This window comes from Electrona antarctica, assembly GCF_951216825.1.
Source record: "Electrona antarctica genome assembly, chromosome: 12".
In the NCBI taxonomy this organism is placed as follows: domain Eukaryota; kingdom Metazoa; phylum Chordata; class Actinopteri; order Myctophiformes; family Myctophidae; genus Electrona; species Electrona antarctica.
Window position 1 is genome coordinate 4849250 of NC_136793.1, and position 24701 is coordinate 4873950.

The window sequence follows — 24701 nt, forward strand, 5'->3', positions numbered from 1 at the left end:
AGTTAGGGTAGAAATAGATGGATAAACAGGTCCCCCCGTTTCAGTTAGGGTAGAAATAGATGGATAAACAGGTCCCCCCTTTTCGGTTAGGGTAGAAATAGATGGATAAACAGGTCCCCCCGTTTCAGTTAGGGTAGAAATAGATGGATAAACAGGTCCCCCCTTTTCGGTTAGGGTAGAAATAGATGGATAAACAGGTCCCCCCTTTTCGGTTAGGGTAGAAATAGAAGGATAAACAGGTCCCCCCTTTTCGGTTAGGGTAGAAATAGATGGATAGGTCCCCCCGTTTCAGTTAGGGTAGAAATAGATGGATAAACAGGTCCCCCCTTTTCGGTTAGGGTAGAAATAGATGGATAAACAGGTCCCCCCTTTTCGGTTAGGGTAGAAATAGAAGGATAAACAGGTCCCCCCTTTTCGGTTAGGGTAGAAATAGATGGATAAACAGGTCCCCCCTTTTCGGTTAGGGTAGAAATAGATGGATAAACAGGTCCCCCCTTTTCGGTTAGGGTAGAAATAGATGGATGAACAGGTCCCCCCTTTTCAGTTAGGGTAGAAATAGAAGGATGAACAGGTCCCCCCTTTTCAGTTAGGGTAGAAATAGATGGATAAACAGGTCCCCTTTTCAGTTAGGGTAGTAATAGAAGGATAAACAGGTCCCCCCGTTTCAGTTAGGGTAGTAATAGAAGGATAAACAGGTCCCCCCTTTTCGGTTAGGGTAGAAATAGATGGATAAACAGGTCCCCCCTTTTCGGTTAGGGTAGAAATAGATGGATAAACAGGTCCCCCCTTTTCAGTTAGGGTAGAAATAGAGGGATAAACAGGTCCCCCCTTTTCAGTTATGGTAGTAATAGAAGGATAAACAGGTCCCCCCTTTTCAGTTATGGTAGTAATAGAAGGATAAACAGGTCCCCCCTTTTCAGTTATGGTAGTAATAGAAGGATAAACAGGTCCCCCCTTTTCGGTTAGGGTAGAAATAGATGGATAAACAGGTCCCCCCTTTTCGGTTAGGGTAGAAATAGATGGATAAACAGGTCCCCTTTTCAGTTAGGGTAGAAATAGATGGATGAACAGGTCCCCCCTTTTCAGTTAGGGTAGAAATAGAAGGATAAACAGGTCCCCCCGTTTCGGTTAGGGTAGAAATAGAAGGATAAACAGGTCCCCTTTTCAGTTAGGGTAGAAATAGAAGGATAAACAGGTCCCCTTTTCAGTTAGGGTAGAAATAGAAGGATAAACAGGTCCCCCCGTTTCGGTTAGGGTAGAAATAGAAGGATAAACAGGTCCCCCCGTTTCGGTTAGGGTAGAAATAGAAGGATAAACAGGTCCCCTTTTCAGTTAGGGTAGAAATAGAAGGATAAACAGGTCCCCTTTTCGGTTAGGGTAGAAATAGAAGGATAAACAGGTCCCCCCTTTTCGGTTAGGGTAGAAATAGAAGGATAAACAGGTCCCCTTTTCGGTTAGGGTAGAAATAGAAGGATAAACAGGTCCCCCCTTTTCGGTTAGGGTAGAAATAGAAGGATAAACAGGTCCCCCCTTTTCGGTTAGGGTAGAAATAGAAGGATAAACAGGTCCCCCCTTTTCGGTTAGGGTAGAAATAGAAGGATAAACAGGTCCCCCCTTTTCGGTTAGGGTAGAAATAGAAGGATAAACAGGTCCCCCCTTTTCAGTTAGGGTAGAAATAGAAGGATAAACAGGTCCCCCCTTTTCGGTTAGGGTAGAAATAGAAGGATAAACAGGTCCCCCCTTTTCGGTTAGGGTAGAAATAGAAGGATAAACAGGTCACCCCTTTTCGGTTAGGGTAGAAATAGATGGATAAACAGGTCCCCCCTTTTCGGTTAGGGTAGAAATAGAAGGATAAACAGGTCCCCTTTTCGGTTAGGGTAGAAATAGAAGGATGAACAGGTCCCCCCTTTTCGGTTAGGGTAGAAATAGAAGGATAAACAGGTCCCCCCTTTTCGGTTAGGGTAGAAATAGAAGGATAAACAGGTCCCCCCTTTTCGGTTAGGGTAGAAATAGAAGGATAAACAGGTCCCCCCTTTTCGGTTAGGGTAGAAATAGAAGGATAAACAGGTCCCCCCTTTTCGGTTAGGGTAGAAATAGAAGGATAAACAGGTCCCCCCTTTTCAGTTAGGGTAGAAATAGAAGGATAAACAGGTCCCCCCTTTTCAGTTAGGGTAGAAATAGAAGGATAAACAGGTCCCCCCTTTTCGGTTAGGGTAGAAATAGAAGGATAAACAGGTCCCCCCTTTTCAGTTAGGGTAGAAATAGAAGGATAAACAGGTCCCCCCTTTTCAGTTAGGGTAGAAATAGATGGATAAACAGGTCCCCTTTTCAGTTAGGGTAGAAATAGAAGGATAAACAGGTCCCCCCTTTTCGGTTATGGTAGTAATAGAAGGATAAACAGGTCCCCCCTTTTCAGTTAGGGTAGAAATAGAAGGATAAACAGGTCCCCCCTTTTCAGTTAGGGTAGAAATAGAAGGATAAACAGGTCCCCCCTTTTCGGTTAGGGTAGAAATAGAAGGATAATACTTTTGTGTGAGGTTTCTGCCTGACGGCAACGATATGTTAAATCGTTAATATCTTAAAAAAGGCTTTTAAATCCTAACATTTTTCTGAAAAACCCATGTTTCTATGTGTCAGTGGTGCTCAACCTTTTTCATGTTAAGGACCCCCAGAAGTATCTGTATTTGGCCGCCGACCCCCATCTCAAAATATGTTGTTCCAGGGACCCCCCAGAAGCAAATATTTTAGTTCAAAATGTTCGCTCTGAAATATATATTCAAAGATTCGCGCCACATTTTCACGACTTTTCAAAAATAGCAGACCTACAAGCTCGTAGCGCGGCACTCGGTGCCGCGCTACGAGCTTGTAGGTCTGCTATTTTTCAATAGCTAAAGTATAACATAAGGCTTTAAAACACCAAAATGGGTTAAGTGTCGTCTCCATCACCTGATCCATGTGGGTGACGTTGCGAATGCCAAAGGCGATGGTGTAAACATCAAACTGGTCGTCGTCGAAGGGCAACTCCTCTGCGTCTCCCACCACCCAGGACAGGCCTGTGTGTCACACAGCAGTGCACAACCAGTCACACCACCACGCCACACAAACATTTTCAAAGGTTCGCCGCTGTCGAGTGGAAACCGTGGATGTCCATTACTTTGTTATTATTACTTTAAAAAAACATTTTAGAAGTCACTTTACAAAAACCAAACTACTGCAGTTCACGAACCTGCCTACCAGAGACATCATTGGTAGACTGGTTTGGGTTCATCAAACGTGTCAATGAAAAAAAACAGTGATATTGGTGACATCATACTGTTATATATTATGATTATGATTATAAGGGTGAAGTACTTAGTTTAGACAGTTTTTGGTTTAGACTAGTCATTGGTTAGACCAGTCATTAGTCCTACAACTACAACCTATCTCAAACCCTCACCCTAAACCTAACCTCCCACGGGGCAGCACACCTAAACCTAACCCATGTCCAACCAATGACTAGTCTAAACTAAGTATGCACCCCGATTATAATAGTACTGCTATTTTGCAGAAAGGCTGTCATTGGAATCCCCATAGACAGTGTCATTGGAATCCCCACAGACAGTGTCATTGGAATCCCCATAGACAGTGTCATTGGAATCCCCATAGACAGTGTCATTGGAATCCCCATAGACAGTGTCATTGGAATCCACATAGACAGTGTCATTGGAATCCCCATAGACAGTGTCATTGGAATCCCCATAGACAGTGTCATTGGAATCCACATAGACAGTGTCATTGGAATCCCCATAGACAGTGTCATTGGAATCCACATAGACAGTGTCATTGGAATCCCCATAGACAGAATCCCCATAGACAGAATCCCCATAGACAGTGTCGTTGGAATCCCCATAGACAGTGTCATTGGAATCCACATAGACAGTGTCATTGGAATCCCCATAGACAGTGTCATTGGAATCCCCATAGACAGTGTCATTGGAATCCCCATAGACAGTGTCATTGGAATCCCCATAGACAGAATCCCCATAGACAGTGTCATTGGAATCCCCATAGACAGTGTCATTGGAATCCCCATAGACAGTGTCATTGGAATCCCCATAGACAGAATCCCCATAGACAGTGTCATTGGAATCCCCATAGACAGTGTCATTGGAATCCCCATAGACAGTGTCATTGGAATCCCCATAGACAGTGTCATTGGAATCCCCATAGACAGTGTCATTGGAATCCCCATAGACAGTGTCATTGGAATCCCCATAGACAGTGTCATTGGAATCCCCATAGACAGTGTCATTGGAATCCCCATAGACAGTGTCATTGGAATCCCCATAGACAGTGTCATTGGAATCCCCATAGACAGAATCCCCATAGACAGTGTCATTGGAATCCCCATAGACAGTGTCATTGGAATCCCCATAGACAGAATCCCCATAGACAGTGTCATTGGAATCCCCATAGACAGTGTCGTTGGAATCCCCATAGACAGTGTCATTGGAATCCCCATAGACAGTGTCATTGGAATCCCCATAGACAGTGTCATTGGAATCCCCATAGACAGTGTCATTGGAATCCCCATAGACAGTGTCATTGGAATCCCCATAAACAGTGTCATTGGAATCCCCATAGACAGAATCCCCATAGACAGTAGGTGGGTTTCCATCAAAACATTTCGAAAATAGGAAGCGAATAAGTAAGTAATTCGAAAAAAGAAAAGCGTATTTATCTTGTTTCCATCCACTGACAAAATGCGCTTCTTTGGAGATATTAAATAAGCAGTAGGCCTAGATGGCGCTATTTTGCCAGTCAAGTGAGACGCGCAGAGGGGCGCATATTATCTGACATTTATTTGACCGTTTGATGTCTGAAATCTGATAGCATCTGCATCACACACTACAGGATAATCTTACACGATTATTTGATCATGTCACACACACACACACACACACACACACACACACACACACACACACACACACACACACACACACACACACACACACACACACACACACACACACACACACACACACACACACACACACACACACACACACACACACACACACACACCTCTGATTTGTTCTTCACCACGGTGCATTTGACGTTCTTTTAGGCTATTCAAGTTGGTCAGCATGAAGTCCGCTGTCCAGATTGGCCACTGGGACAGGCTGTCTTTCAAACAGGCTGTCTGTTAAAGGTATATTCAGTGATTTCGCTTCATTCAAATATCACTTATTTTTTCTTTTTATTTGGATAATCCTTCCTACTATAGTGTGCTGACCATATAAGGAGTTCCTCCCTGTCCCCAGTGAGCCCACATAGACAGTGTCGTTGGAATCCCCATAGACAGTGTCATTGGAATCCCCATAGACACTGTCGTTGGAATCCCCATAGACAGTGTTGTTGGAATCCCCATAGACAGTGTTGTTGGAATCCCCATAGACAGTGTTGTTGGAATCCCCATAGACAGTGTCATTGGTAGGCAGGTTTCTGAACCAACAATAACGTGCAGAGTGAGTAGAAATTGTACCATCTTATAATGAGCATTAGTGAGAAACAACAATATAAAAGTAAGATTGGAAATTCATGAAGTGCTCAAATTGCACGAGAGTGTGTTAATCTAAGACTAATCGATTTGGTTGATTATATATATTTTTGAGTGGTGCAAACCACTCCAACAACCAGCTTTGTCTGTTTGTGTCTATGTATGTGTCTACCTGTACGTGTGTGTACCTTGTGGAGACTGAACACACCAGAACACTCAGTTTGTGGTAGAACTCGCCAGTACGGCTTTTTATTTATTCACAGGCCCGTGGGGATGGGCTGGTTGGGGTGCGAAATAATAAAGCAGCATGAAACAACAACGTAAATGTCCTCCCTTTTCCAAGGGGCTTCTAAACAGTCTTTCCTGCTGCTTAGGCGTATAATTCCGCCTGGCCTGAGACGGGTACTTCGTTCCCCGTCGTCCTATAGCCAGGCGGGGTTAATGTAAGGATCACAGGTTTGATCGGGAGCGGGTTACCTGTGAGAGAGAGAGAAGCGAGCGTTAGCGCTGATCAGGACAGACATCACTTTATAAGTGTGGGTGGGTGAGTGCGTGCATGGGATTCGCTTACCGCCAGCATGGCCCGATCTATCCTGTCGGAGAGTCAGTGAGGAAGTGAGCGCAAGAGCAGCCTCGTCTGCACTTGAACTGTTTGTCTGGCCGCGCAGGTGGGCCTGATGAGTACCCTTGGCCTTGAGACAGTACATAGGCTGGAACGTAACAGGCCTCGATCAGCTGGCCCAGTGGTGGGCGTGGTCTTCTCGGCTGCTCTATGCTCCTTTCACACTGGCTCTCTCGGGTCCCACGCTTACCTGGCGGCTGGTTGCCTAGCGATATCCCACACACCCTCCCTCCAAGCTTGCCGTTGGCCGCGGAAGCTTCATCATCCTCATCCTCATACCGTCTGGAGAGCGCGTCTGCGTGCGCTATATCCTTGCCGGGCCGGTGTTGCACGTCGAAGTTGTAATCTTGTAACTCGAGAAACCACCTGGTGACGCGGTCGTTTCTGTCTTTGTTTCGTGCCATCCACTTCAAGGGGGCGTGGTCGGTGATGACAATGAAACGTCTCCCCCACAGATAATAGCGTAGATGATGGATGGCCCATTTGACCGCGAGACATTCCTTCTCTACAGTGGCATAGTTTCGTTCGTGCGACAGTAGCTTCCGGCTGACGTACGTCACCGGGTGCTCTTCTCCGCCTATGACCTGCGATAGCACGGCTCCTATCCCCGTCCCCGAGGCATCGGTGTGGAGGACGAACGGTTTGCCAAAATTGGGGGCGACGAGAACAGGCTCCTCGCATATGGCAGCCTTTAGTGTGCAGAATGCCCGCTCTGCCTCGGGGTTCCATTTGATGTGGTGGGGGAGGCTCTTCTTGGTGAGGTCATAGAGCGGCGCTGCAAGAGTAGCAAAATCTTTAATAAATTTTTGATAATAGGCGATAAGCCCCATGAATGATTTCACCTGCTTTTTCGTAACAGGCCGTGGCCAGTCCTTCAGCCGCTCCACTTTCCTCTGCTGGGGTTTGACGCAGCCACGTCCCACCGTGAACCCCAGATAGTCCGTCTCCGTCAGGCCGACACGGCATTTCTTGGCGTTGGCCACCAGACCGGCTTTACGCAGCGCACAGAGCACGGCTTCGAGGTGTTCCAGGTGCAACCGCCAGGTGGCGCTGTGGACCACGATGTCGTCCAAATAAGCTCCCGCGTACTCGCGGTGGGGCCTGAGGACGCGGTCCATTAGGCGCTGAAAGGTGGCGGGGGCGCCGTGGACACCGAATGGCAACACTGTATATTGAAATAGGCCGTCGGGTGTAGAGAAGGCTGTTTTGGGCTTGGCGCGTGCCGTGAGGGGAAGCTGCCAATACCCTTTTGTGAGGTCGAGGGTGCTAACGAACCGGGCGGGGCCAAGCCGTTCGATTAGCTCGTCTGCCCGAGCCATGGGGTAGGCGTCAAAGGTTGAGATTTCATTTAACTTTCTGAAATCGTTGCAAAAACGGATAGAGCCGTCTGGCTTGGGCACTATTACTATGGGGCTGGCCCAGGGGCTGTACGATTCTTCAATCACGCCAAGTGCGAGCATTTGTTTCACCTCCTCTTTTATGGCTAGGCGGCGCGCTTCGGGGATGCGGTACGGCCTTTGACGCACGATTCTACCCGGGGTGGTTTCGATGTCGTGCTCAATCATATGCGTGCGCCCGGGCCGCTCTGAGAATACATCGCCGCAGCGGCTCAGCAACTCATGCGTGTCCTGTCGTTGTGCCGGTGACAGGTCCTCTCCTATCGGGACGGGGGGGGGAGAGGAGAGGGTGGCAAGTGAGAGAGGAATAGGGGCGGCGCCCGGGGGATGCCACTTCTTTAGAATATTAACGTGGTATATTTGGTGTGCTTTCCGCCTGCCTGGCTGTTTCACTCGATAATTGACCGGGCCGATGCGTGTTTCCACCTCGTAGGGCCCCTGCCATTTAGCGAGAAACTTGCATTCAGATGACGGCACGAGGACGAGCACTTGCTCGCCCACCTGAAACTCTCTCACCCGTGCGCCTCGGTTGTAGACGCGCGCCTGGTCCCGTTGTGCGCGCTCCATATGCTCGCGCACCATGGGCCAGATTTTGCGAGCTCTCTCCTGTAGTTTATCGACGTGTTCTATGACGCTTCGGTGCGGGGAGGGCTGTGCTTCCCAGGCTTCCTTCGCAATGTCGAGCAGTCCCCGCGGCCTCCTCCCATATACCAGCTCAAAGGGGGAGAAGCCGGTGGAAGCCTGTGGGACCTCTCGAATGGAAAAAAGTACATAGGGAATTAGTTGGTCCCAGTCCTTCCCGTCTATATCGACAAGTTTCTTGAGCATTGCTTTCAGTGTCTTATTAAACCTCTCCACTAGGCCATCGGTCTCGGGATGGTATACGGAGGTGCGTATGCGCTTAACCTTAAGCCACTTATACAGTGCATTCAACATTCGAGCCATGAAACAGGTTCCCTGATCCGAAAGGATTTCCGCCGCTATTCCCGTACGGCTAAACATCATTATGAGTTCATGGGCGACCGTTTTTGCATTGGCAGTGCGGAGTGGGATGGCCTCGGGATACCGGGTGGCGTAATCCACAATGACCAATATGTAGCGGTGTCCTCTAGCGGACTTGGGAAGTGGTCCCACAATGTCCATAGCTATTCTCTCGAATGGGGTTTCAATAATGGGGAGCGGGACTAGTGGGTTCCTATACGCAGGGCGGGGGGCCGCTTTCTGGCACTCCGGGCAGCTCTGGCAAAAGTTTTCCACGGCTTTTTTAATTCCGGGCCAATAAAACCGTGCTAGAACCCGATCGTAGGTTTTCTGAACTGCGAGATGTGCGCCCAGCTGGTGTGTGTGAGCGAGATATAGCACCCGTGTGACATATTGTTTTGGCACGAGTAGTTGCTCTATCTCTTCATCCCGTTTATCCTTGGCCACCCGGTATAACAAGCCCGCTTTAACCATAAAGTGTGGTAATGTAAGTGCACTCACCCCGCTCTGTTTCTTTCCGTCGATGACGTCGACGCGCTGTCGCGCCATCTCCAAGTTTGGGTCGCTCCACTGCGCGGTGGCGAATTCCCCCCCCCTCGGGGAGGAGTGGAGCTCCGTGGTGGGGAACTCTGCGAAGGGGTCCGCGTCGGGTGGTCCCTGAGGTTCGGAGTCCTCTTCGGCGCCGGGGTCGTCCGCGCTGGGGCCGCTGTCACTTCTCGAAGCGTCAGATGGGGCGCCGAACGCTGGGCATGCGGTTCGCGGTCCCCGAGGTGGCCGTGTTCGGCGGCGGCGGCGGCGTGAGCGTCTCGCTGGTGGCCTCTCTACGCCGGGCCGCCAGTGCCGTTCGAACAGTGGGCAGTCGTAGCCGATCAGCAGGGGGACCGGTAGGTTTGCCACGACGCCGGCTGTCACTATTGCGGTGCCTCGGGTGGTTTGGATGCGGACCTCGCTTACTGGGTAGTGGCGCTGGTCTCCGTGTACGCAGTTGACGGGCATGGTGGTCTCCCCGACAGGGCCGGCGTAATCCGCGTGGACTAGTGTCACGGCGCTGCCTGAGTCCAGCAGGGCCTCTGTGTCCACGCCGTTTACTCTTACCGGCAGGTTGGTGTGGCCGCGGTGTCCTGTGCCCGTGTGCAGACAGGGTCTGTTGCCGTCGTTGCTGGCCGCGGAGGGCATCGTGACGTCCCGGTCGGGGCAGGACCAGGACAGGTGGTCAGCCTGGCCGCACACGTAGCAGCGGCGGGGTGAGGTCCCCCGGTTCCGAGGGCCTTGGTTCCGAGGACTCTTCTCCGGGGCGGTTGTGCGCTCGTTGCGCTGGCGAGGTGGGGAGCGGCCTGTGGCTGGCGGCCTTCTTCGGTCGCGCCCTGTGCGCTCCTCCTGCTTGGGCTTCGAGGCCTCGCTCCGAGCACCTTTCATGATGTCTAGGGTTACTGTATAATTCTCGATGAGGTCCACCAGCTCGTCGACCGAGCCGGGGGCGACCTGAGCCACGTACTGTCGGGCCTCTGGCGGTAACACTCTTATGCACTTGTCTATCATTACTCTGTCCACGGCTGGTAGGTCGCCCGCCGTGGTTAGCCAACTGTGCGTCAATCGGCCGAGAGCCGCTATTTGCGCTCGGGGTGGCTGAGAGAGGTGGAAGGTCCAGCTGTGAAAGCGCTGTGCGCGCGCCGGCAGACTGAGGCCCTGGCGGGCTAGTATTGCCGTCTTCAGCCGCTGGTAGTTTTGGGAGTCGGCGAGGGACAAATCGCCCCACGCCCGCTGTGGTTCCCCCGTCAGAAACGGTGCCAGTATGCTGGCCCAGTCAGCCACTGGCCAGCGCTCTCGTGCTGCGGTGCGCTCGAACAACTCCATATATGTCTCGATGTCATCGTCCGCCGTGAGTTTGGTAAGCACCTCGGCTGGGTTGCGCGCGACGTTGGCCTCTCTGTGGAAGTGGCGCACCAGTTCGTGGACGGTAGTTTGTAGGTTGTTCTGGCTCTGGAGGAGCGCCTCGATTGCTGGATCTCTCTCCATCTTTTCTCGGGAGGCCGGTGTGGTTCAGTTTGTCCCACTATTCTCCACCAAGTGTGGAGACTGAACACACCAGAACACTCAGTTTGTGGTAGAACTCGCCAGTACGGCTTTTTATTTATTCACAGGCCCGTGGGGATGGGCTGGTTGGGGTGCGAAATAATAAAGCAGCATGAAACAACAACGTAAATGTCCTCCCTTTTCCAAGGGGCTTCTAAACAGTCTTTCCTGCTGCTTAGGCGTATAATTCCGCCTGGCCTGAGACGGGTACTTCGTTCCCCGTCGTCCTATAGCCAGGCGGGGTTAATGTAAGGATCACAGGTTTGATCGGGAGCGGGTTACCTGTGAGAGAGAGAGAAGCGAGCGTTAGCGCTGATCAGGACAGACATCACTTTATAAGTGTGGGTGGGTGAGTGCGTGCATGGGATTCGCTTACCGCCAGCATGGCCCGATCTATCCTGTCGGAGAGTCAGTGAGGAAGTGAGCGCAAGAGCAGCCTCGTCTGCACTTGAACTGTTTGTCTGGCCGCGCAGGTGGGCCTGATGAGTACCCTTGGCCTTGAGACAGTACATAGGCTGGAACGTAACAGGCCTCGATCAGCTGGCCCAGTGGTGGGCGTGGTCTTCTCGGCTGCTCTATGCTCCTTTCACACTGGCTCTCTCGGGTCCCACGCTTACCTGGCGGCTGGTTGCCTAGCGATATCCCACAACCTGTACGTGGGACCCAGGCTATATAAGACCTTGCACCACTCAGTTCACACGGGTGTGATTTTTGAGTGGTGTAAACCACTCCAACAACTGGCTTTGTTAGTTTACGTGTCCACGTGTTTGTTCGTACCAAAAAAAATGAGCATGGTTGCTATGGTCACTCAGTTCACACGGGTGTGATTTCATTACGTCAGACATTACGTCAGACCACAGCTGATCAGGCTATATAATACCTTACACCACTCAGTTCACACGGGTGTGATTTTTTTTTAACATTGGATCGCAAAGCAGCTTGTTAAAACGTCCCAAAAACGCCTAAATCTCCGGTACTTGTGGACAGAGCCTGCCTTGGCGGCTGACAGCATTGAAACCGGCCCTGAGTTGCTGTTGGTAGTCATGGCTGCCAGTTCCCACCTGATGTCGTGTGGAAGTTCAGACTGGTCCAGACCGTACTGAATGACCGCTAGCTTGCATAAGGTCTTCAGTCTAGGACTCAAGTCTAGGACATACAGGCCATCACTGTATATACTTAAGACGATGATACGATCTACCACAATGCAACAGCACATCGCATCCATCTGAGACGGTCCATTCCTCTTGGGCTCAATCTTCTTCCAGGAGAAGGTCTCTGGGTTGAATGTCCACATATCATTGAAGAACTGGCCCTGGTTGTCGTAACCACCAAATATGAACAGCTCTCCATTGTAGGCAAAGGCTGAATGACCACAGCGTCCTTCTGGAAGAAGCCGTGCAGAAGGTGTGTTAAGCCAGAGGTCGGTCTCTGTGTCAAACACTCTGATGGTGTTGTAGCGGCCTCCATATACAAACATCTTTGTCCCGATGATGGTAGCAGAGTGATATGATGAAAGAGGAGGTGGTGTTCCTCTGGTGTCAATCACAGACCAGACCATCGTAGTGGTGTCCAACTTGTAGGTGTCATTAGTCCAGCCAGATGGCCTGGTGCATCCACCGTGGATAAACATGACCTTCCCAAGGACACAGGCCGAGTGGCCCCACCTCGCCTCCGGAACAGACCCAGAAACCCTGGGTTTAAACCATATGTGGGCGTCCACATCAAATGCATAATGCACTTTGCAGCACTTAGATGGGCGGGGCAGACGGCCTCCCCAGAGGTAGATGACATCTTCAACCAGCACAGCTGAGTGGCCCCCGCGCGAGGATGGAACCTCAAGGTGGCTTTCTCCTCTTCCTGTTGTCACCGGAGTCAACATCCTCCAGCGTAAAGACACCGTGTTGAAAACACACACCTCAATCTGATCCGTGCCGTCACAGCAATGTCTAAAGGCGTACACCTTGTGCTGCACTGAAACAACAGCGTGATAGCCTTGGTTTGGTCCTCCAGTCAGGTGTACCGTCCAGTGAAACATTTCCCACACTGTAAATCACGTTGGATTTATTAAGCCTTGCTCTGAGAAACAATGGAGTCCTATAAGGTGCGTGTTATTGCTTATAATTGGTTCAGTGGCACAGATGTCACACATAGCTTGACCTATCCACCGATCCGTTGGGTTGGCCAATCAAGGAAGCCGATGACTGTTGATCTCCTAATATGGAAAAATGTAATCCTCCGGCACTACACAGCAGATCACTGGGCACGGTTCACTACACAGCAGATCACTGGGCACGGTTCACTACACAGCAGATCACTGGGCACGGTTCACTACACAGCAGATCACTGGGCACGGTTCACTACACAGCAGATCACTGGGCACGGTTCACTACACAGCAGATCACTGGGCACGGTTTACTACACAGCAGATCACTGGGCACGGTTCACTACACAGCAGATCACTGGGCACGGTTCACTACACAGCAGATCACTGGGCACGGTTCACTACACAGCAGATCACTGGGCACGGTTCACTACACAGCAGATCACTGGGCACCGTTCACTACACAGCAGATCACTGGGCACCGTTCACTACACAGCAGATCACTGGGCACGGTTCACTACACAGCAGATCACTGGGCACGGTTCACTACACAGCAGATCACTGGGCACGGTTCACTACACAGCAGATCACTGGGCACGGTTCACTACACAGCAGATCACTGGGCACGGTTCGGCAGTGTTGACGAATACATTTGAATAAAATGTATCCGTCAACACTGCCGGAATAATTATTGTATTTTTTACTTCACTGCAATCATTTGAAATATTGAGTTTATCATTTTAGGTACTTGGTAGATTTGGAATGTTAGAAAAACATCTTTGTCCCGATGATGGTAGCAGAGTGATATGATGAAAGAGGAGGTGGAGTTCCTCTGGTGTCAATCACAGACCAGACCATCGTAGTGGTGTCCAACTTGTAGGTGTCATTAGTCCAGCCAGATGGCCTGGTGCATCCACCGTGGATAAACATGACCTTCCCAAGGACACAGGCTGAGTGGCCCCACCTCGCCTCCGGAACAGACCCAGAAACCCTGGGTTTAAACCATATGTGGGCGTCCACATCAAATGCATAATGCACTTTGCAGCACTTAGATGGGCGGGGCAGACGGCCTCCCCAGAGGTAGATGACATCTTCAACCAGCACAGCTGAGTGGCCCCCGCGCGAGGATGGAACCTCAAGGTGGCTTTCTCCTCTTCCTGTTGTCACCGGAGTCAACATCCTCCAGCGTAAAGACACCGTGTTGAAAACACACACCTCAATCTGATCCGTGCCGTCACAGCAATGTCTAAAGGCGTACACCTTGTGCTGCACTGAAACAACAGCGTGATAGCCTTGGTTTGGTCCTCCAGTCAGGTGTACCGTCCAGTGAAACATTTCCCACACTGTAAATCACGTTGGATTTATTAAGCCTTGCTCTGAGAAACAATGGAGTCCTATAAGGTGCGTGTTATTGCTTATAATTGGTTCAGTGGCACAGATGTCACACATAGCTTGACCAATCCACCGATCCGTTGGGTTGGCCAATCAAGGAAGCCGATGACTGTTGATCTCCTAATATGGAAAAATGTAATCCTCCGGCACTACACAGCAGATCACTGGGCACGGTTCACTACACAGCAGATCACTGGGCACGGTTCACTACACAGCAGATCACTGGGCACGGTTCACTACACAGCAGATCACTGGGCACGGTTCACTACACAGCAGATCACTGGGCACGGTTCACTACACAGCAGATCACTGGGCACGGTTTACTACACAGCAGATCACTGGGCACGGTTCACTACACAGCAGATCACTGGGCACGGTTCACTACACAGCAGATCACTGGGCACGGTTCACTACACAGCAGATCACTGGGCACGGTTCACTACACAGCAGATCACTGGGCACGGTTCACTACACAGCAGATCACTGGGCACCGTTCACTACACAGCAGATCACTGGGCACGGTTCACTACACAGCAGATCACTGGGCACGGTTCACTACACAGCAGATCACTGGGCACGGTTCACTACACAGCAGATCACTGGGCACGGTTCACTACACAGCAGATCACTGGGCACGGTGAGTTTGTAGTTCTGCTATTTTCAGAAGGTATTTAACATCTTGAAATGGGACACTTTGTACTTTTACTCCAGTTCATTCTGATTGGGGGGGGGGGGGGGGGGGGGGGCATATGTTATGTCATAAAATGTTGGGGCATGCGTAGTTTGCTTTCGAGTTACCCAAACTGCAAGTGCACATTTGAGTGAGGAGTCTGCTATAAACACAAGATAACACAAGATATATAGCTAGATGGCTATAAACACAACACTGGTATCGGTATTGGCAGAAATTGTGGTATCGGGATCGGAATGGGAACAAAAACAGTGTATCGGGACATCCCTAATTTCTACATTGTGGAACTCCACCACATCTGGTATTCCAGTGGTTCCCCAACCTTTTTTAGCCCGTGTCCCAAAACAGAAATTAGACATTCTCCCGGAAGTCCGGGACCAAACTAGTGAAAATAGGCGATCTACAAGCTCACAACGATTCGCTTTGCGACGCATTGTGAGCTTGTAGATCGGCTTCTTTCACTACTTTTCTTTTGCAATTTATGGAATTTCTTAGATTTTTCTTTTATGAATTTATAAAGTTACAAAAAAAAAAGAAAACGTCATTGAATTTTAGTTTAATTCATGAAAAGGTTTCCTTTTTTTCCCTTTTTTTTTTAAGTGATTTGTTGTGATAAATGTGGGTTTCTTGATATTTTCGGTAAACTGCCCTGCCCTACTACCCGTGAGCTTTGCGTTTGGGGAGCTTACGGGCGGTGCCGTGGCCCGAGCCGTCGGCCTTCTGCTTGCCCACTTTGAGCATCTCCTTGTTGATGTCGCAGACCACGGCCCTGGACTCCTGGCCCGGCTCGCCGCCGGCTCGCTCCCCTGAGGAGGCGTAGTACTTGCTGGAGATGTCCTGCCATGACGGGGTCTGCATGGACCGCACGGCCCGCCGCTGGCGCCGATCCCGCTGGTAGCTCACATAGTCCAGGAAACGGAAGGCAATGTCACCTGAATAGAATAGAATGGACTTTATTTGCCATTTGCACAAGTGAATAGGACATCTTGGAGCGCAGCTCCCAGGGTCAGCATTAAAAAAGGGAGGGACAGGTGAGAAAAGAAACATAGGACATACAATCCTAGAATAAATAAGTGCTTCATAGTCTACCTAAAAACAATGCATATTCAGTTCGTCTATCAAATCAAATAAAGTGCTTCATAATCTGCCTAAAAACATGCATAATTCAATTCATCTTTCTTGATTCAGTTCATCTATCATATTGATTTATTCGTAGGCTCCAACAGTAGGTTTCACTAGCCCCGTGTAGCGAGACGAATCTGCCATTGCCACAAAAACTAAATATAATAATCGTGCACCCCACACCTACTAAATTGTAATTGTAATTCACATTAGTAAGTACTGGACTGGTCATACAGTAATTAAAGACAGGGCACACAATTACAATTTAGGCATTTAGCAGACGCTCTTAAAATTCAGAGCGACTTACATTAAGCAAGAACAAAAAAAACATGGCATACATCACATACATAAAAAGTAGTTAACATGAAACATTACGTAAGCTAAGAACGTAACAGTGGAATATCTATATAATGAAACTATACATACTATCTATTATACATTTGAGAAGGTGTCCCCAAAGCCCGAACCACGAAAAGAAAGTCACCAGCTACTACGTCACTGACACGCTGCAACACGCTGCAACACACACTGCAACAACACACTAACACGTCACACACTTACCCTCCGCGTCGTTCGTTCCCTATCTCCTAATGTCGCGCCGCTCGGCCACACTCCACACCACCCGCGTAAAAATTGTCATCGCACTGCCACTAAAGCCGGCTCCCGTCCACACTCGCAAACAATATCAATATAAATAATAAACACAAACACGCCACAAGCACCGACACCCCCGCCTAATTTGTTGCCACGTCTATGAAAACAAGCCCAGAACAAATGCCATTCAACACGCTACTTACAACTCGCTTACAATTCGCAGACCTGGCAACACTGCATCCCGTGATTCCACTCTTTTCATTGGCTGCGCCGCCAACATTGTCAAACATTGTTGCCACGTCTATGTAAACAAGGCCGCAAACCCTGACTTCCTACAGCCTACAGCCTATACTTTCACACACTACCACTCGCTTACAATACGTGGACCTGGCAACACTACATCACCCCTTCCCAATGGCTCAAAACCCCACCACGTGACCCACGTGTGTTTCGTGTTACCTTTCACACTTCCGGAAACACTACCGGAAGTTACACGGTACACACACACACACACACACACACACACACACACACACACACACACACACACACACACACACACACACACACACACACACACACACACACACACACACACACACACACACACACACACACACACACACACACACACACACACACACACACACACACACACACACACACACACACGTGCGTGCGCGCACACACACACACACACACACAGTGTACAGCCTGCCGGAAACCAAAAGTAGAAGAAGACGAAGAACAACAACACAGGTTCTACACTGATTCTAACTTGGATGGAGAGCGCCGCGATTACATACACAGTTACAATCATGCAAACACGACCGCGTCGACACCTGGCGTGGTACACTCGGGACGAACCGAGGCGCATATATGGATAACAACAACAACACTACACGCACACGCTGCAACAACGCGCTGCAACACAAAACGTAAGTCACGTATGTAACTATGGTTCTATGAATCCTGGATGACTGCTTAACACTGGATGATTGGCGTCCAGTGTTAAGCACTGCCTCTGGCAGTCAGTAAGGATGAAATAGAACAGCTGTGTACAACGCAGTGTCACTGCAGACACGTGTGTGTGTGTGGTGTGTGCGTGCGTGCGTGCGCGGGGGGGGGGGGGGGATTTTGGATCGCCTCGCGATGCAGCTGAAATGGCACACACACACACACACACACACACACGCCACAAAACGCTAATAATAATAATAATAATACACAATTAGAACACTACACTAATCATAACAACAGTACAGAACAGTACAGTACACATGAGTACAGTACAGAAAGAAAGCTCACATCAGAATATTAATCCATGTAATAATAATAATAATAATAAAACATAATAACACAACACTAATAACTACAATATCAACAGTACAGAGAACAGTACAGTACATCAGAATATTAATCCATGTAATAATAATAATAACAATAAATAAGCACACAACACTAATAACAGTACAGAGAACAGTACAGTACACATGAGTACAGTAAAGTACAGTATACTGTTCCTGCGCCTTGCCATGCTCTCTTTCAATCATAATAATAATAATAAATAACAACACTACACTAATAACAACAATAATATCAACAATACAGCGAACACTACAGTACACATGAGTACAGTACAGTACAGTACAGAAAGAAAGCTCACATCAGAATATTAATCCATGTAATAATAATAATAATAATAATAATAAATAATAACACAACACTACTAACTATAATATCAACAGTACAGAGAACAGTACAGTACAGTACATCAGAATATTAATCCATGTAATAATAATAATAATAAAAAAACACTAATACAACAGTACAGAGAACAGTACAGTACAGTACACATGACTACAGTACAGTACAAAGACTTACAGTACAGTACAGTACAGTATACTGTTCCTGCGCCTTGCCATGCTCGCTTTCATACGCACATACACAAAACCAAACAGGGCCACTCAGCCAGCTTGGCAACTTTGCGCTTTCCAAGCAAATGCATAAATGAAAACATCATGGGTTGCCATTGCCTTCTTCCCATTTGCGACGCATCGCGTTAGGATGAGCGGGCCGAAGGCCCGCGAAATTCTAGTACTATACATATATACTATAAAGTGCTATGACTACATAAAATGCAATTCTAGTGCTGTCTACGTAACATAAGTCTGTATAAAATGCTATCTAAGGGCCGATTCATACTCCTATTTTACCGCTGTAGTGCCGAAATGATTTCGGCTCGTCAGAAATTTTCAGTAGCACCGAAGAGCCGACTTTAGGACGGTACCCCCCCCCCCCCCCCCCCCCGAACCTCAAATGATGTCACATTGTAGGCTCTACAGAGCCGAACAGACTTTTATTCGGCTCTAAAATAGGAGTATGAATCGCGCCTACATAAAGTGCTATCTAAGGGGCTAGGGCAAGTGCTACAGGCCAATAAATCCTACCTGTGCCTCCGGCCACATCCAGCAGACGCTGACCAGGCTGAGGGTTCATGGCGTGTAGGAGCGTGTCTTTCCACAGTCGGTGTACGCCTAGACTCATGGCATCGTTCATCACGTCGTACTTCTGGGCCACGCTCTCAAACACCTTGTACACTGAGGAGAAAACAACTGCTCTCAAACACCTTGTACACTGAGGAGAAAACAACTGCTCTCAAACACCTTGTACACTGAGGAGAAAACAACTGCTCTCAAACACCTTGTACACTGAGGAGAAAACAACTGCTCTCAAACACCTTGTACAGTGAGGAGAAAACAACTGCTCTCAAACACCTTGTACACTGAGGAGAAAACAACAAACACCTTGTACACTGAGGAGAAAACAACTGCTCTCAAACACCTTGTACACTGAGGAGAAAACAACTGCTCTCAAACACCTTGTACACTGAGGAGAAAACAACAACTGCTCTCAAACACCTTGTACACTGAGGAGAAAACAACTGGCTGCTCAATCACTGCTGGAGAATTTACGAATTAACCCATTTTGCCCTGAGATCAGATTCTAAAAATGTCTTCTACATCCTGACAGTTTTCTGAAAAAGCTATGTTTCTATGTCAGTCATTTCTATAGCAGACCTACAAGCTCGTAGCGCGCCACCGAGTGGCGCGCTACGAGCTTGTACATCTGCTATTTTTCACACATAATGTCAAACATAATGCTAACACCAAAAGGGGTTCCCGCCCAGAATGGGTTTTCGTGTCTTCTAAGCATGTTGGTTATGCTCAATGCTCGAGGCATTACATTAAGTTTCCACAGATACATTGTGGTTGCGGTTGAGTGTCTTTGTCTTCCACTGGACTCCGAGGTGCTTCTGAGCAAAGACGGAAATAGCAAGACATCTCCGGTTTACTTCAAAACAGGAAAAATAAACAGTTCAGAGCCGAGAGCCTTTTCAACCTGCAATCTGTCCCTGTCTGAGACCATTAACTAAAAGAAAACTAGAAGTCAAAGCTCTGTATAAATAAGCTATATATATATATATATATATATATATATACACACACACATTATAAATAGGCCTACTATTATCATAGTGATCATCAGGCAGTCTCTGTCCCTAGGGGCGGCTGTGGCTCAAGAGGTAGAGCAGGTCGTCCAATGATCCCTGGGTCGGCGGTTCGAATCCAGGCTCCTCCTGTCCACATGTCGAAGTGTCCTTGGGCAAGACACTGAACCCTAGGCCCTTTCTGAAACCAGTCCCTTGACTTGAAGTGCTCTCGTCCTCCAGCTGAATCAAGTTCCCTTGATTAGGGTGCTGGGTATAAAAAACTGTTTGGAAATACACTCGCCCTCCTTGTGCAGAAACAGGAAACAGACACCATTCGTTGCCATGGTTACCATCATGCAATTGTGTTACCTGTTATTTTGTTTGTACAGTTATATTGCATTGCATCGTGTACGTTTGTGTGACATGTGGATTTCATTAATATGGAAAAAGGAAATACAGCTTGACTGTCAAAAATGACATGTCATATACATCCATGGTGTTTATAAATCATTGTGTTAAAAGTTGTTTTGTTTGTGTGGTTTCATTTATAGTTTTTTCACGGTGGGGTAAATAAAGAGCCCTTGTGAACATCAGTTGGAGCATTGTCTATTCTGCATCAGATGACGATTGTTTAGGAGGAGTTTATTATCATTTATTTGTGGTGGTACTTACATTTGTAGGTCGCGGTTTCCATGCGGACAGAGAGCAGGGCTGCACAAGGCAATCGAGTCTAGATCGGCACAGACTCGCTCTTGAGGGCTTTATAAGCCACTTCCACTCAAGGCTGCTTGGTTTCGGATGACACTTAATATGTCACAGCCTCGCGTGAACGCGCATATCGAGGGCAAGTGTGTAGGGCGAGTGGAGAGGAGCTGGTTTCAGAAAGGGGGCTACATTGCCTCCAATGAGTTGGTCGGTGTGAGCTCGCCACCATTGGTGTGTGAATGTGGGAAGTGAGGACGCTGGCGTCGACTGTTCGCCGCTTCACCTCCCAATGTATGAATGAATTAACCATTGTAAAGCGCTTTGAGCACTTGGAAAAGCGCTATAAAAATGCAATTCATTCATTATAAAATGCAATTCATCTACAGCTATGTAGTAAATATGAAATACATTTACAGGTGGGAGAGAACTCATCTAGTTATCTGCTCATGTTCTGTTCCGTTTCATAATTTCCAATTCCAGCTGCTCTCCCCTGATGGAATACAATTGGATATCCCGAGCTGAAAATGTATAATGGAATATATAGCTATTTAACACTTATTTTAACCAAATACAATAAATCACAGTCACAATAACTTACTTACAGACCCATTCTTAACAACAGGATGATCACAAATGAAATTAAATGAATTGCTTTTTATCAGGTAGTACACTGTAGCAGGTAGTACGTAGCACTGGGTGTCCAACACTGTCTTGATTGATTGATTGATTGATTGATTGAAGTATTTATTCACAGTTTGCAGAATGAGTACATTTCACATGTAAGCGAATCTCAATACAAAGACAATAATATGTCCACAAAACATTAAAAAAAAATGTCCACAACAATCTGTGTGTGCGTGCGTGCGTGCGCATTGATTGCATGAGCCCATACATCACTGGTTCCCAAACTTTTTCATGTCAAGGACCCCCAAATTGACACTAATTAGCCCCGCGGACCCCCATTTGAAAAGATATGACAGGGACCCCCATAAGAGAAGATTTGTATGTCTCTAGCAGTGATTTTCAACCCTTTTAATTTCAAGGACCCCCAGTTTGACATGCATTAGTCTACGGACCCCTATTTAATAGCATTTCTATCTCTGGGACTCCCAATTTATATTGTAAAATCAATGCTAATTTAACTCAAATGGAACCATTTGGTTCCATTTGTAGCCTACACAGTTGCAGACCCATAAGGGTCCATTTGGTTACAAACGATCATCTAGCTGGGTCTCCCCTAGCCCCATATGTGCCCTCTCCCTACGCTCATTCTGTAGCTCCGAGATGAGGTCACAGAAAGAGCCCCTCCCACCCCGTTCAGAGACGGCGCATGTTTCCACAATTCCCCATTGCTTACCCTTTTCTAAACAATTAACCAAAACCTTGAAGTGACGTTCCGGGTTTACACTAATTCAACGTCAACAACGGAAAAGAAAATCCAACTTTAAACGGTTACGAGCGTTACAGCGGTTGGTTTAGTCAGCCGCTTCCATGTTTATCAAGGGATTGGTGCGTGTGCGCGGGCATGTCGAGTGAACTGAAGTCAGTTGGACATTTTCGACCAGGGGAGGCGCCGGGGAGGCGCTAAAGCTTTTCAACTTCCTTGAAAAACATGCTAAACAACCGCTGTAACGCTCGTGTAACCGTTTAAAGTTGGATTTTCTTTTCCGTTGTTGACGTTGAATTAGTGTAAACCCGGAACGTCACTTCAAGGTTTTGGTTAATTGTTTAGAAAAGGGTAAGCAATGGGGAATTGTGGAAACATGCGCCGTCTCTGAACGGGGTGGGAGGGGCTCTTTCTGTGACCTCATCTCGGAGCTACAGAATGAGCGTAGGGAGAGGGCACATATGGGGCTAGGTCTCCCCTGGAACTCCCTCAAGTCAAGTACCCCTGGGGGTCCCCGGACCCCACTTTGGGAACCACTGCCATACCTCTCTGTGCCTTCTCCGCCTCGGGGACGGTCTGGAAGCCGAAGTGTGTTTCTCTGTCCGCTGCTCTGTCACCGTCGCTGAAACCACGGCACGCCGTCCACCGTAGCCTCCCTCCTCCTCCTCCGAGCTTTCTTCGGACATTCTCGTTTATCCTTGTAGTGTTGTTGTTTAGGACGTGAGGGTCTCGCAGTACCCTCCGGGCCAGCAGTCTGATGGAGGCCGCCATGTTGGTTGATTATGCAAAAAGTCTACTTCTCTTCGGGTTTATTGCATAGGGCGGTTGGCAAACATACTTGTGCATTACCGCCACCTACTGGTTTCTTTATCCATCCCTGAGTTATAACTACTTATATTTTAAATACATGTTGACCACATACCACTTTCTATAAAATGTGTTACTCTACTCTGATATATTGAAATATGTGTCTGTAGCACCTGTCCCCATACCATTGATTGATTGATTGAAATATTGATTAACAATCTTCAACGTGACATTACTGCCTCTTCCCTTCTGCTCCTTCCTGCTCCCCTCATATCTCCTACTTTCCTCGGAATGCCATTAAAACCATCTCCCCTTCCTCTCCTCCTCCCACCTTTTGCCATCTCTCCTTTATCTTTCTTTTAATAATGCCGTTACCCACTAAAGAAAATAGGAGAGGCCACATTCGCTTTCTACATGCACCAAAACTATGGAATACAATTCCTCAGGAAATCAGAGAGGCCAATTAACTCCATCAACATCTTTAAACACAAACTATAAAACACACCTCTTTAGATTGGCCTTTTCCATCCTCCCTTAGCACTTTATGTTCATGATTCTATGCATACTCTATGACCTGTGTCTGATATGTGATGACCTGTGTCTGATATGTGATGACCTGTGTCTGATATGGTATGACCTGTGTCTGATATGGTATGACCTGTGTCTGATATGTTATGACCTGTGTCTGATATGTGATGACCTGTGTCTGATATGGTATGACCTGTGTCTATGTGATGACCTGTGTCTGATATGTGATGACCTGTGTCTGATATGGTATGACCTGTGTCTATGTGATGACCTGTGTCTGATATGTGATGACCTGTGTCTGATATGTTATGACCTGTGTCTGATATGTTATGACCTGTGTCTGATATGTGATGACCTGTGTCTGATATGGTATGACCTGTGTCTATGTGATGACCTGTGTCTGATATGTTATGACCTGTGTCTGATATGGTATGACCTGTGTCTGATATGTTATGACCTGTGTCTGATATGTTATGACCTGTGTCTGATATGTTATGACCTGTCTGATATGTTATGACCTGTGTCTGATATGACCTGTGTCTGATATGTGATGACCTGTGTCTGATATGACCTGTGTCTGATATGTGATGACCTGTGTCTGATATGTTATGACCTGTGTCTGATATGTGATGACCTGTGTCTGATATGTTATGACCTGTGTCTGATATGTTATGACCTGTGTCTGATATGTTATGACCTGTGTCTGATATGGTATGACCTGTGTCTGATATGTTATGACCTGTGTCTGATATGTGATGACCTGTGTCTGATATGTGATGACCTGTGTCTGATATGGTATGACCTGTGTCTGATATGTGATGACCTGTGTCTGATATGTTATGACCTGTGTCTCATATGTTATGACCTGTGTCTGATATGTGATGACCTGTGTCTGATATGTGATGACCTGTGTCTGATATGTGATGACCTGTGTCTGATATGTTATGACCTGTGTCTGATATGTTATGACCTGTGTCTGTTATGACCTGTGTCTGATATGTGATGACCTGTGTCTGATATGTGATGACCTGTGTCTGATATGTTATGACCTGTGTCTGATATGTTATGACCTGTGTCTGTTATGACCTGTGTCTGATATGTTATGACCTGTGTCTGATATGTTATGACCTGTGTCTGATATGTTATGACCTGTGTCTGATATGTTATGACCTGTGTCTGATATGGTATGACCTGTGTCTGATATGTGATGACCTGTGTCTGATATGTTATGACCTGTGTCTGATATGTTATGACCTGTGTCTGATA

General features: G+C 47.7%; 1 protein-coding gene across 6 annotated transcripts in view; it reads right to left on the reverse strand.

The window, feature by feature from the left end:
- coq5 (coenzyme Q5, methyltransferase) overlaps positions 1-22891 on the reverse strand; it is a 120227-nt gene extending 97336 nt beyond the window's left edge. For all 6 annotated transcript variants that reach the window (XR_013791313.1, XR_013791314.1, XR_013791315.1 and 3 more), the window contains exons 1-4: positions 22646-22891; positions 18966-19115; positions 15489-15731; positions 2947-3053 (exon numbers count right to left, since the gene is read on the reverse strand). Coding sequence is in view for 1 of the 6 variants with exons in the window: in XM_079517160.1 (XP_079373286.1) it covers positions 2947-3053; positions 15489-15731; positions 18966-19115; positions 22646-22871 (726 nt within the window). In the remaining 5 variants the exon portion in view is untranslated. The remainder of the gene's footprint in view (positions 1-2946; positions 3054-15488; positions 15732-18965; positions 19116-22645) is intronic.
- Between the last annotated feature and the right edge of the window lie 1810 nt (positions 22892-24701).